This window comes from Microtus ochrogaster, chromosome 21, assembly GCF_000317375.1.
Source record: "Microtus ochrogaster isolate Prairie Vole_2 chromosome 21, MicOch1.0, whole genome shotgun sequence".
Classification (NCBI taxonomy): domain Eukaryota; kingdom Metazoa; phylum Chordata; class Mammalia; order Rodentia; family Cricetidae; genus Microtus; species Microtus ochrogaster.
Window position 1 is genome coordinate 4,978,173 of NC_022022.1, and position 13,347 is coordinate 4,991,519.

Below are 13,347 nucleotides of genomic sequence, written 5' to 3' on the forward strand. Positions count from 1 at the left end.
CTCTGGAGCGCGCGAGGGCGGGCGGCGGCTCACCTGGGAGGTGATCATGATGCTGGAGTCGATCAGGAAGCTCATGGCGAAGCCTCGGGAGGCCCATGCCCAGCTGTCAGCCTCTCAGAGAAGCTGCAAGTTAAGACACCCCCGGCTGCAGCAGAAAGCGGCCTTCGCCCCCAGCCAGACGGGCTGGGCTGTCGCGTGCTTACGCCATCAAGCTGCGCCGCAGCCAGCCAATCAGCGGTCGCATCCCTGTTTGCACAGCAGGTGAGGGTGGGCAGGGCTTGAGGCCGCGCCGCGCTCAATTCCGCGGGCTGGAAACGGTAGAAGGCTAAACCCAATGCAAGTTCGGTTCCCTTTAGTAGGCAGAAGGAGCTGAGGGCCTGAGAAGTAACGTCTTGTTTTAAGTAGTACTGCCTTTAAATATACTGATCCAAGCTAAAAAAAAAACCCAGGAAGTTAGCAATTACTGGACTGAGAGAGTTGCAGAGAGGCACCGAGTTGCGTGATAGTTCAGCGCTTTTGGTTGTGGAGTACTAGGCAACGTGTGAGACCCACCACTGCCGCGGGGCAGGGAGGGGCACAAATCATTGGAACATAATCAAAAACTGATTCTTTGAAAGGACAGGAAGAAGGAATTGAAGGCTCAGGAACTTAAAGAATGGGTAACACTGATATAACCCCAAGGGATGCTTGTAGGGTAAAGGACTGGAAGTTATGTGAAGGCAGATTTTAATTCAAAATAATAATTATTTAGAAGTCCGCAGGAGAGTTATTGTTAGAAACTAGTTTCGTTCTTCACAACAGACCCTGCGGCTGTGGCTCAAATACAAAGTGAATCACATCTTTCCCTCACTGTATCCTCATTTCGCGAAGGCTTAATGCATTACGATGGGGCTTATTCTTTTCTCCTCTAGAACCCTAGCTAGTCGTTATAGTCACTGGAGTCTCCTAGTCCAGGAAACTGGCTCCAGCTCGGAACAACCCTGGATAGGAGTGACTAGTCAAGGCTGCAGGCAAGACCTGGAAGGGGATGTGCATGTGTCATGGGGAAGGTTAGTAGCTAGACTCTGAGTGCTCATTACTACAGTATGAATAAATGGGGACACCCCCTCGGGGTGCTGCACATAAAGAGAGATGTCTTTCTGTGATCTCAAGTCTGCCCCGTCAAGCAGCCTGTCCTCGTTAGGGTTACAACTGATATGATGAGAAACACCATGGCCACGAGCAATGCCCAAAGCTGATGCAGAGGCCATGGAGAGGCACTGCTTACTGGCTTACTCAACCTGCTTTCTTATAGCCCAAGACTTCCAGATCAGCTGGGCGGTGGTGCACACACCCTTAATCTCAGCACCCAGGATGCAGAGGCAGGAAGATCTCTGTGTATTTGAGGTCAGCCTGGTCTACAGAGTAAGTTCCAGGACAGGCTGTTAAACAGAGAAGCCCTGTCTCAAAAACAAACAAACACAACAAGAAACAACAGAAAAGGGCTACCATCCCAGGTGTGGCACCACCCACCATCGTCCTGGCCCTCCGCTGTCATTTTCTAATGAAGAAAACGCTCTATAGGCTTGTATACAGCACAGTCTTCTGGAGCCATTTTCTCAATTGAGGTCCCTTCTCTCAGATGACTTTAGCTCATGTCAAGTTGACATAAAACTATCCAGCACACTGTCCAATCCCTATTCTAGAGTGCCAGGGAGCTGCGGAGGCTGCCTTGCCATGAGAGTGTCTCAAACCAAAGAACTGGGGTTTCCGGTCCCATCTATCAGGGAGGCAGGTGGCACTCAGTTGTCATTGTCATTCAAAACTGGGGGGTAGTGCAGAACGCTGGGAGAACTTGCTCCTATCATTATCATGCCTAGTTAATTTGGTCTTTATAATTTGTGAACAAAAAGAAGCACACACAGAGATGAAACTTAAAATGTAAGTTGAAATTGATAAATAAAAGAAACAATAAGGGACTGTTCTGAACATCGGGCCACCTGTCCTCTGTGCCTAGGTGGGACAGACAGTTCTCCCTACCGTAGCTAGTACTTCCTGCTCCGAGAGTAATGACCTTTCTGAATACGTCAGCAAGGCAGCCACTCATCTTCAATACGTATCTACCTTTATCGTGATTTGTGTTTTGACACCACGACATTGGCAAGACAGTCAGAAAAGAGTGTAACGCTGCTGTTATCCCAAAGTCCGAGATAGGCCTTATTTGTTATCCTGATATATAACCATCCATACACTTCATCATTTCCCATCAAATGGCCAGCAGTGAGTACAGTGCACCAGAGGTTGGTCTCCCTTAAATTCTCCCATCAAAGCCCTAATGCGATGGTATTAGGAAGCAGACCTTTGTGGGGTGATTAGGTTTGGTTCAGTCATGAGGAGTGACACTCTCATGATTAGTGCCACTTCAACGAGGTATGTGGACCGGGATGTGCATGTTCCCTCGCCCCTCTCTCCTCCATTTGCCCCTTCCCGTCCTGTCATGTGATGAGGACTGTCGTCAGGGAGTGACAATGTTAGGACCTCAACTGTGGGCTTGCAGCCTTCCAGAACTGTGTCCTATAAGTATGTGATATTTAAGCCAACATCTATGGTATTTTGTCATATTAGCTTGAAATAAGGCAGTTAAAATAATTTGCGGTATAGTTTTCAACTAGAAACATATGTGAACATTTTCTCATGCTAAAACAATTTCATTTTTCATTACCTCAGTAACATTCCAACAATGGTCATGCCATGATTTAATGAATCTATATCTGTGGGGAGGGGAAAGTGCTCATATGTGTGTGTGCACATGTGTGTGTGTAGAGACCAGAGCTCAACACTGAGCTCCTTCTTGTACCCTCCTGCATTGTTCTCCATCTTAATTTTTGGCAGCATCTTTCAGCGAACTTGGGGTTTGCCAGTTTGGCTAGACTTGCTGCCCAGCAAGTCGCAGAGATCCTCCTGTCTCCACTGCTCTAGCATCGGGGTTGCAGTTGCGTGACGGCATGCTTTGCTTTTTCGCTAGGATACGGGGGATCTGAACTCTTGTTTGCATGCTCTCGTGGCAAGTAGTTGGCTACCGAGTCATCTCCCCAGCCCCCCAATTTACATGTTTGATTCTTTCTGTATTGTTTGCTATAATGCAATTATGTGATGAAATAATCGATTTTTTATTTTTAATGCGTGTGTGTATATGCACATGTGTGTGCATATGTATGCGTGTGTAAAGCCCAAGAGATAACCTTGAATGTCATCCTCAGAGACTCCATCCATCTTTTTTGAGAAAATGTCTCTCATTGGCCTGGAGCTTACCAACTAGGCTAGACTGGCAAGCAAATGATCCCAGGAGATCCTCCTGCCTCCCGCTCCCCAGCACTGGGGTTATAGGTGTGCCTCAGCAAGGCAAGTGCTTTACTGGTTGAGCCTCCTGTCCTTCTTCTGCATGGCAAAAACTATGAACCACAAGTAATACTTACCTTAACTTTCAATTTTCTCTAGGCAAGGGACTTTCACTATATGTGGCCCAAACTTCCGGGACACACCCTGAGCTCCTTTAGCTAGCTCCTGCGGCAGCTGGAGTCGAGGCTGTGAACTTCTACAGCAGAGTAGTGGGTGCTGATGAGCTGTGGATGAGAAGCCTGCCGTCCACCCTAGCAATTGCTTCTGCAGTTTTGTCTTCTACCAATTGCCTAGGACCACGGGGCAGGATCAAGTTTCTCAGAGCCACTGTAGCTCTGTCTGTATTTCTGATGGCTTCCTAATTTGATGCCTGAGGTTTTTCAGCATAAATGATTCATAATATGTGTTTGTGGCTATTATATTTTACATCAATGAAAATTAACATTTGTTTTTCTTTTGATGGCTAAGGTCTCTTTATTTTGTGACTTTTGTTTATTTTTTTTTGTGCAGACTCTGTGTGTCTTGATTTTTTTTTTTAACTTCTAGAAGTTTAGAAGGCAGAGATTGCTTTAGTGTAAGAGGTGGAGCCCCATGTTTTCTATGCACTCACCGAACCAAGCAATCAGGCACTTCTGCCTTCTCATGTTTGTCCTTCTCCCTTCCGCCCTCCACTCACCGTCCTTCAGTTTGTGTTCACGTAATCTACAACTCCAGACCTTAGTTGTAGCTTTTAGCTATACTCACAATTACATTTAATTCACCATATGCTTAAATGTATTTAGTAATTATCATTTACTTCTTCTCCACTTTGCCTCTGTGGCTGTTTTAACATTTCTTTTATCTTTGACCTGAATGGATCATGAAATAGTTTATTCTTTGAAGATGTTTTGCAGTTATTTTGTGTTTTGTGACAGCTTAGAGCATATTTTGTTACTTTTTAAATTCTTTTGTTCATTCACTCTGTATGTGCACATATGTGTGCTAGTATCATGGTGTGCCCGTGGAGGCCAGAGGACGGCCTGTGGGAGTCAGTTGTCTCCTTCCACTGTGTGGGGCTGGGGATCGAACTTAGGTCATCAGACTTGGTGGCAGATGCCTTTACCCGCCGAGCCATCTCGCTGGCCAAAGAGTACCTTTTAGCTGCACTGACTCCTGGGGAAATTTGATCTGTTCAGAATTCCTGGGATCTATTTTCATTCTCAGTGTCCTATAGACATCCCATTATTTCTTAAAAATTTAATATGATCATGAAGAAGTATGATGTCAGCAAATGTTTCCCCCTTTCCTGGTAACCTAATCTTTTTATTTCTATTTTATTCTCTCCCTGGCATTTGGAGTAGTCTGAAGGGAATCACCAATAGAATATGGTGGAAGATATATGACTTCCAAGGTTAGGTCGCCAAAGATGTTGAACATCTCTCCTTGATCTTTTGGGTCCCTTGCTCCAGGGTAACCAGACACCAGGTCATTAGGACACTCAAGCAGCCTTGTGGAGAGGCCTGAGTGGACGGGGACCAATTTGGTAGCATCACCTTCCTTCTCAGGAAGCTGAGTGACTGGATTCCACCATGGGAGTCAAGTCTTTGAGAACATCATGCCCCACTAATACTGGATTGTAGCCTCAAGAGACATCTCCAGGCTGCTCCAGGCCCAACCTACAGAAAGGCTGAGAGACAGTATGTTCTTCTTGTTTGAAGTCACTATGTTTTGGAGCGATTGTTACACAGTAATTATATAACTAATATATGTCCCCACAAGTAACATTTTTACTGAATATTTGTGTGGAGTCATCTGGGGGTCTATTATGTAGCCTTGATTTTTGTTTCTTTGCTACTCACTAAAGCAAACATACGGATTTTGAATTTTTGTTACAGACCTACTTAACCTCAATGAATCAGGTTCTGTAAAAAGATCATGATAGTTACTGTAATGTAAATCTTGATATCTCAGTGTCTTTATACAAGAAAGGTTTAGTTTTTTATGCAGGCAATGTCCAGAAGTTCAGATAATGAGGACTGGTTGGTATGGAGAGCTCTATACTCTCTGGTCGTCCAAAGGTGACATCTCCCTAAGGTGGCATCTAGAGTTAATTCCATTTACATTCCTAAATTTACGTTCATATAATCTAGGAGTAAACCTTTAAAATATACTAAGAATTATTAATATATAAGTTGGAGCTTGTTATACTCACAACAATTACATTTAATTTCACATATGCTTAAATGTATTTAGTAATTATAAAAAATTCAGCAAAGGACTTGCTCCACAGCTCCAGGACTCTCCTAGGTGAAATGAGGACGGATATGATCCAGCCAGAGCAGAAAGACTCTCCCAGTCAGCTGAGACTGTGGTGCCCACGTGGCCAACTAAAATCCACTTAAAACCTGAGAGGGCTTTTTAGAGTTTCTGTGTTATTTTGGTTCTGGGCGACCAGGATGAACAAGCGGCCTCCCTGCAACAAGTATGCTTCCTCTCCTACTCTAGCATCCTCAGGGAAGAACAAAAGGTACACCTGGTTAGCCCATGCAGAGAAGCAAAAGGATAGCATGGGCGAAAGCATCCCTAACATGACATCTTCATGTGGTTGCCAAGGTTTCTCTGATGATGTCCAGGAATGTACATGCAAACCTCTTTTTCTTTATTTATGACAATGAAAACCTGTTTGCTTTCAAGTCTGGAAGCCTGGGACCATTTGGTGTAGCACAGTTAACAAAAACCCAGAGACAGAAATTGAGGTTCAACCTGAAGGCCAGAAAAGCAAAACAGCCAGCCACCTCAATCTGAAATGGGGATCCTGCCTCCAATCTCAGAATGAAACTGTGACTGAGAGCTGTCTCCTCCCATCTTATGTTCCTCTCTAGTGCTGGGATTAAAGGAGTGCACCACTACCACCCAGTAGAGCAAACTAGTGTGGCTACTGGGATTAAAGGTGTGTGTCACCACTGCCTGGTCTGCAAGGCTGACCAGTGGGGCTGTTTTACTCTCTGATCTTCATGCAAACTTTATTTGTTAAAATACAAATGAAACATCACTACAGTTAGTGAATCACTTTCTCAGACATAGACTTAGAGGCAGTCTGCATTGTTCTGTGAAGGGCTTGGCCAGTTGTCTCATTCCTACCCTGAGTAATTCATTTATTTATTCATCAAATGTAACTATGTTCCAAGTACTCAATATGCAACAACAAGTAGGAAAAAAGCTCTGTCGTAGTGAATTAAAACATTAAAAAATTACATGCAAATTTTTAGTGTTCTCTGTCTCTTTCTTCTCTCTCTCTCTCTCTCTCTCTCTCTCTCTCTCTTTGTGTGTGCATCCATATATAGGCATGCACACACCATTGCATATTTGTAGAAGTCAGAAGACAACTTGTTCTTCCACCATGTCAGTCCTGGTGATCAAAATCAGGTCCCTATGCTTGGTGGCAAGTGCCTTTATCTCCTGAGCCGTCTCTCCAGCCCCAACAGAACAATTTGGTAAGTGAGGACAGCAATAGAAGGGCTCATGGGCATCAAGGGTCTGCAAGGGAAGTAGCAACTAACTTTTTCTTAGAGTCTGTGAGATTTAGTAAACAAAGAGACGTGGATCTGAAACAATATAGCGCCCATTGGTTTCTGTGTGCCAGAACTATCTTTACTGGATACTAGATCTTAGTTCCATCAGACTAAGGCAAATACATGAAGAGAGAGGTGGGGGATGAGGCTTCAAGGTGGTTCAACCATGTGGGATTGCTGGAGCAAGCAATGTAAGTGACTTGGTCCATGTTAAGTTTAAAAAGGCAGGGGGAGGAGGAAGAAACTCTGAGCAGCTTAGCAAATTGAAGGAAGGCTAAAACCATAGTCTGAAGAACCAGGTATTTCCTGAAGATCTGGATGGTCTAGAGCTTGTGCCATTATAAATGAATTCCAAAAAATTTTCAGTTTCTGTTATTCCACATGAGTGATATTCTAGGGACTGTGTCGATCCCCAAAGCTGATTTCCACCTGGGAAATCAACTAAGAATCCATCAAGAGGGGCTGGAGAGATGGCTCAGTGGTGCGGGATAATTGTCTGTAATCTGTCAATCATGTTTTAAATAAATGCTGATTGGACAGGCAGGAAGTATAGGCGGGAAAACCAGACAGGAAGTAGAAATGATGCAATGAGAACAGGAGAATTCTGGGAAGGAGGAAGTTGGATTCATCCCACTCCTGTCCAGACCACCGAGGAAGCAGGGTGTGACCTGCCAGCTGAAAAAGGTACTGAGCCATATGGCAAAAATAGATCAGAATAATGGATTAATATAAGATACAAGAGCTAATAAGTAGCCTGAGCAAATGGGCCAATCATTTATAACTTAGAGAGATCTCTGTGTGATTTTCTTTGGGGCTTGCTAGCAGTGGGGAACTGGGAGGGACAGAAAACCCCCACAAGCAAGCCCAGCCCTCATGTTACAGCTCAACACTTAACAGCACTGGCTGCTCTTCCAGAAAACCTAGGTTTGGTTTTTAGCACCCATGTGGCAGCTCACAATCCCAGGGCATCTGATGCCCTTGTCTGTCCTCCTCAGGTACTGTATACACATAGCTCACAGACATCTCTGCAGAAAAACACCCATACACATACACTAAAGGGATGGGGGAATCTACCAAGTCTGTATCCAACTGCTGAAGGGTGTTTCCTGTGGATAATTGGGCTGATATAAAAGAAGAGAATACCAACAGGTAAAAAGAGAGTTATTCTCTTAGTGGGTGGGCACAAGCTACAAATGACTTTGCTAATCATAGGGAATGAAGAATCACTAAAGAGTTTTGACAAGAGAGGAGACATGATAAATCCCTGGCAGAAGCTTCTGACTAACTTAACCTGGTTATCAGGTTGTTTTCATACTCAATGAATCATTTTATGTCTCTTTTAAATGCTCAAGGGAAAGAAAGAGAACACATGCTTTCCTTTTGCTTCTCCGCATGGGCTAACCAGGGGTGCCTTTTGTTTCTCCCCGAGGGCTACTGGAGTAGGAGAGGAAGCATACTGAGCAAATCTCAGCTGACTGGGAGAGCCTTTCTGCTCTGCCTGGATCATATCCTCCCTAGTTTGACTTAGGAGAATCCTGGCACCGTGGAGCAAGTTGTTTGCTGAATTTCCAGGAACTCTGTAAGCCAGCTCTTCTGTTCGTTCAGTAGTCACAGCTAGATTGTATAAACCTAAAAATGGAACGAAGATAACATCTACTCAAAGCCTCCTATCTATTTCGCAATCATTTTTATTCCATGAGTCAGCTTCACATCACGTCAACAAAATGCTGGACACGGGCTATGAGTAAAAGAAAGTCGTGCTATTTAGCTCACAGTTTGGGAGGTTCAACGGCACAGCACGTGCATCAGCTCAAACCTGGTGAGAGTTCTGTGGTAGAAGGCAGATGGTAAAAGCATATGCTGTGTGAGCAGCCATATTTCAAGCCAGAAAGCAGAGATATCTGGAAGGGGCTAGGATTGCTCCTTTTGTAACCACTCTCTTCTGAAGAGCTATCAGGAGGTCGCATTAGAACTACGAAGGTGTCAGATGGGAACTACCGTGAGGTCATGTGAGAAGGACTTCATACCACCGATGACCTAAGGACCTCCTACTAGGCCTGACCTCTTAAATGTTCCGCCAGCTGCTTGGGGACCAGGCATCCTATCAGATGGACTGTTGCAGACATTCAAACCATAGCACTGAGGTTATTTTTCATAATTGTGGAATATGCATATGCATTGTATAATAGGGAAACTTTATAAGGCGCTATTGGACTTCTTATTGCTCTGCCAGGGATAGCATACTGTAACTCAAGATTGACAATGGTGGGTGAATTTACACAAGTCAGGTAAGAAAAACCCACAAGCTAAGGTTTCTTTACCTCAGAGAAAGCTATTAATCATTTACTAGTGTACCCGCTCCCTTCCTTTCCCGGACCCCAACTCCAAGAATAACAATTAGAAACGGAGGCAGCCTTGATTGATGGACCAAGAAAGAAAACAAAGGTGGTTAAAGTCCAGCTAGTTTATTTGTTTTGTTAACAATCTAACATGCAGTTATTAGTTCTGACACAAGAATGAGGAGGGTTGGAGAGTATAGGACCAGCATCCCCATGTTGCCACTCATGAGCCGTTTCCCAGTGGTGCTAAATCTGAATGCATCTCGACTTATTCTTTACTTGTGCTTCCCAGATGGACAAAAAAAGCACACAGAGATGGCGATGGCGCTATTTCCTTTCTCTCCAGACAAATTTCTGAATTCTCCTAGAATTTATTTTCTGCTCTGGAAATCTTCTGAAGGCTGGAGACTCCGGTCTGTCTCATGTCCACACGGTGGCCACGGCAGACAGTGTCAAATGCAGTGGAGACCAAGCTGTTTTCCAGATCGCTTCTCTCTCCCTTACTTAACTGCTGGATCTAGAGTTACCTTTCTTTTATCCCCTCTCTTCCCCAAAGACACATTTAGTTACACTACAATAATTTCTAGAAAGGGAAACCTTAAACGTAGTTTCTAGGCACACACTACATCTTACAAAACATATTTACGCTCAGAATAGTTCTTCATCCTACCTGTCCTTATACTTGTTATCTAGACTGCGCTAACTTTGGCTGGGCCATCGTCTGCACATGGCATGCACAAAGGGCTAGTTTGGAGCCAGGGTAAGACAGGAGGAGGATGGGACGGGAGGTGCTGTTGGGGTCCACATGTGCCCACCGCCCCTCAGGAACTGAAGAGGAACAGTTGTCTTCACTAGTCTTGTCCCACACCTTCCATGTGTCTTCAGCCGAGCGGTTCCTGTTTGCTCCTCTTTCCTTTGCCGTGAGTCAGACTTGGGGTTGACACCTCCTTCCTCCTCTGTACGTGAGCTCTGGTAAGATGAACACCTTGGCATTGCTTGCAGCAACAGATTCTCGTGTGATTAAGGATGTTGTTTGTCTGCAACGTGAATCTTAGGACTTCAGGACCATCCCCTCATTTTACTCACTGTCCCACTTTTTATAAAACGGTCTCTTGGTTTACTGAGCTGTGCCTTCTTCGGGAGTGATGAGTGTCATTGCTTCAGGTTGTACTTTAAAATATGATCTTACAGTTTGGACAAGGCCTTCTTTCTCTTCTTATTTCTACGTTAGTAAGGTTTTGAGAAGAATTAGACCTTGAGAAGGAGGAGGCTTCTACTCCCTATTACCTTAGAGAAAGCTGTCATTGAGAGCAGAGGGATGACAACCTGTCATCCCCAGAGCTAAACAGAGGTGGCCACCACATCTCACAAAATGCCAGTGATTTTTGTGGGTCTCCAAACCAGATTGATCTTTAGGAATATTTGTTCAATGCTGTGTCGGATGCATCACCTGAACATCAAGGGCCAAAGTCATGGAAACCAAATAGGTCTTTCTACAAAGCCCTGTATACTAGGGATTTTCCAGACAAGCTTGCGGCTCTAACTGAACATTGAGCGGCTCTAGCCTTCCTGGTGCAGACCTCCCCTAATGGGGGTGTTAGGACCACTATTCAGTCATTAGCCATTTTCCCCTGGAAGGAGCCACACTTCCGTTGTCTTCTACTCAAGGCGTCCTTCATTGGCAGGACCATGTGCTCTAGGGGTTTAATGAGTCGGAAGTAAAGCTGGACCTAATAGAACCCCGAAGCATCGTAATCCTAATCAGTCATGATTTGGTGCCCCCAAACAGAGAGTATGGATGTACCACAAAGAGCACAGACCATCCAAACGGGACCTGACAGGACCTATGTGGGGGCCGAAGAGGAACCTTATTCCAGTCATTTAAATAGTTGCCCATCTGTCTGTGGTCATTGTATGGAATCAAAATGTTGTTGAGTCTCCTCTGAGGAAACTAGCTTCTAGAATGTCTACCTTGATTAACTCTTACCACAGAGCTGGGGGGACAGATGGAAGCCACCCACCTGTTCCTCACCCTGTCTTACTGCTGTTGGAGGAACAGCTCAGGAAGCGAGGTTCCAGAAAGCAGGCTCCAGGTGTGGCAGCCAACTCATCAGTTCTTGTGATACCCCGGAGGGAGGCAGGCAGCAAGTGCCATTGCTCCTTTGTAGACAGAAAACTGAGGTACAGAGAGGATAAGGCGCAATGATGACTCAGCCACTGACTGGCAGAAACAGGAGGAAAATCCTGACCGCTGGGTGCCTGTGTCTGTTTCTTCCAGCATAGATTCCGTTTTGTCGGGAAGGCCAAAAGAGAAGCAGCGGCTTATATGGGGGCCCCAACAGGTGTGGGCATTGAAGGGAGACACTACTTCATCTGACATCCAGCCAAGACAAGGAGGCCAGCAACCCTCCCTCACAGCTCCGCAACTGGTTCTGAGCAGCACTGGCAATGTCGCCTTAAAACAGGATTTAGTTTTCATTTCCTTTTTTTTTTTTTTTTTTAAATTTGGTCTTAATTGAGGTACTGAGGATTGAACTCAGAGCCTTACACTCTCGCCAGGCAAGCACTCTACCACCGAACCACATGCCTCTTGTGTCAGGTCCTAGTTGGGATGTCCCCCCCCCCCAACCCTGATAGTGATCAGAAAGAAGGTTCTTTTTAAACCGTAAGCACAACTGTAGGACTGATAGGACAGCTATGAGAGTCAAGAACACCCTGGGCTCTTGGGCTTGGGATTTTTGCTACTGTTCTCATTGCATATGACAAGGTCTGTGCTGGGCTGTTATGACCTGGCAGGGGTAAGATTCCAGCAGTAGCTGGAAAGTCGCATGTTGGGAAGGTAAACAGGGCCTTCCGTTCAACTGTTCCTTGCTCGATACAGTCTTCTGTTGAAAATTTGTTACTTTGGTTTTCTAGATAGATATATAGTTAGCTTTTCTCTTTTAAATGCAGATTTCTTCGGCATAATTATACAAAAAAAGAGAAAGAAAACAAACCTTTCATGAGTTTATTTCTAAACTGCTTTGGCTTAGAATGTGGCGCCAGGCAATTAGAGCATGAACTTTCCTAGGGAGGGATAGTTTTCGGAGGCTTTTCCAGAACAAACATGTTAAAATGAGGGTGGTATCCAGAGGGCCGAGAGAGGACTTTCCACTCTGAGATGGTGTTGCCAGGGAGTAGGACTGGTTGAAGGCAGTTTTTCTGGGCTTGGTGTCCTGTCCCAGTCTCTGCCCTACTAACTTAGCTCCTCCACTTCCTACCCATCTCTGGCACCAGTTCCCGAGGCATGGTGTTCTGGCATATTCGGCCTCTTGACGTTATGATTCTGTTGTCTACAAAGTTCACAGTGGGGAATCATGGATTTGAAGCACAAAGAAGTTGCAAGAATCTTACACTGTCCTACGTACGTGTGGTGCACAGCTTCGAGTCAACTCGACACAAGCTAGAGCCATTTGAAAGGTGGGGACCTTCATTAACAAAATGTCTCCACAAGATTGGCCTGCAGGCAAGCCTGTAGGGCATTTTCTTAATTAGCGATTGACGAGGGAGGGCACCGCCCATATTGTAGGTGCTGCCTTCCTTGGGTGGGTGGTCCTGGGTTCTATAATAAAGCGGCTGAGTAAACCACGAGAAGCAAGCCCCTTTATGGCTTTGGTATCACTTCCTGGAGGTTTCTGCCCTGTTTGAGTTCCTGTCCTGACTTCTTTCAATGAAGGAAGACAAAGTGGAAATACAAGCCAAAGAAGCCCTTTCCTCCCCAACATGCTTGTGGCCATGGTGTTTTGTCACAGCAGTAGTAGCCCACACTGAGACAGCACGTTTGTGATGCTGTGTTGGGCTGTATTCGTGGTTGTCCTGGGTGGGATGTGACGCCCAGTAACACGAATTCCTGCCTTCTCTTTAAAAGAATGAGATAGGTAGATACTAAGGTCACATTACTTGATTTTATCTGTATTATCTGTCTATCTATCTATCTATCTATCTATCTATCTATCATCTATCTGTCTATCTATCTATCTATCTATCTATCTATCTATCTATCTATCTATCTATCTATCTATCATCTATCTGTCTGTCTA

At 44.9% G+C, this 13,347-nt stretch overlaps 1 protein-coding gene across 3 annotated transcripts in view; it reads right to left on the reverse strand.

The window, feature by feature from the left end:
• Nucleotides 1-209, reverse strand: part of LOC101994982 (Golgi pH regulator) — a 40,607-nt gene extending 40,398 nt beyond the window's left edge. For 2 of the 3 annotated variants that reach the window (XM_026784009.1, XM_026784010.1), the window contains exon 1: nucleotides 34-190. In XM_026784009.1, the coding sequence (XP_026639810.1) occupies nucleotides 34-75 (42 nt within the window). In that variant the 5' untranslated portion in view covers nucleotides 76-190. Of the gene's footprint in view, nucleotides 1-33 lie in introns of all 3 variants that reach the window. The other variant, XM_005357058.2, reaches the window with a different exon arrangement.
• Nucleotides 210-13,347: the final 13,138 nt, after the last annotated feature.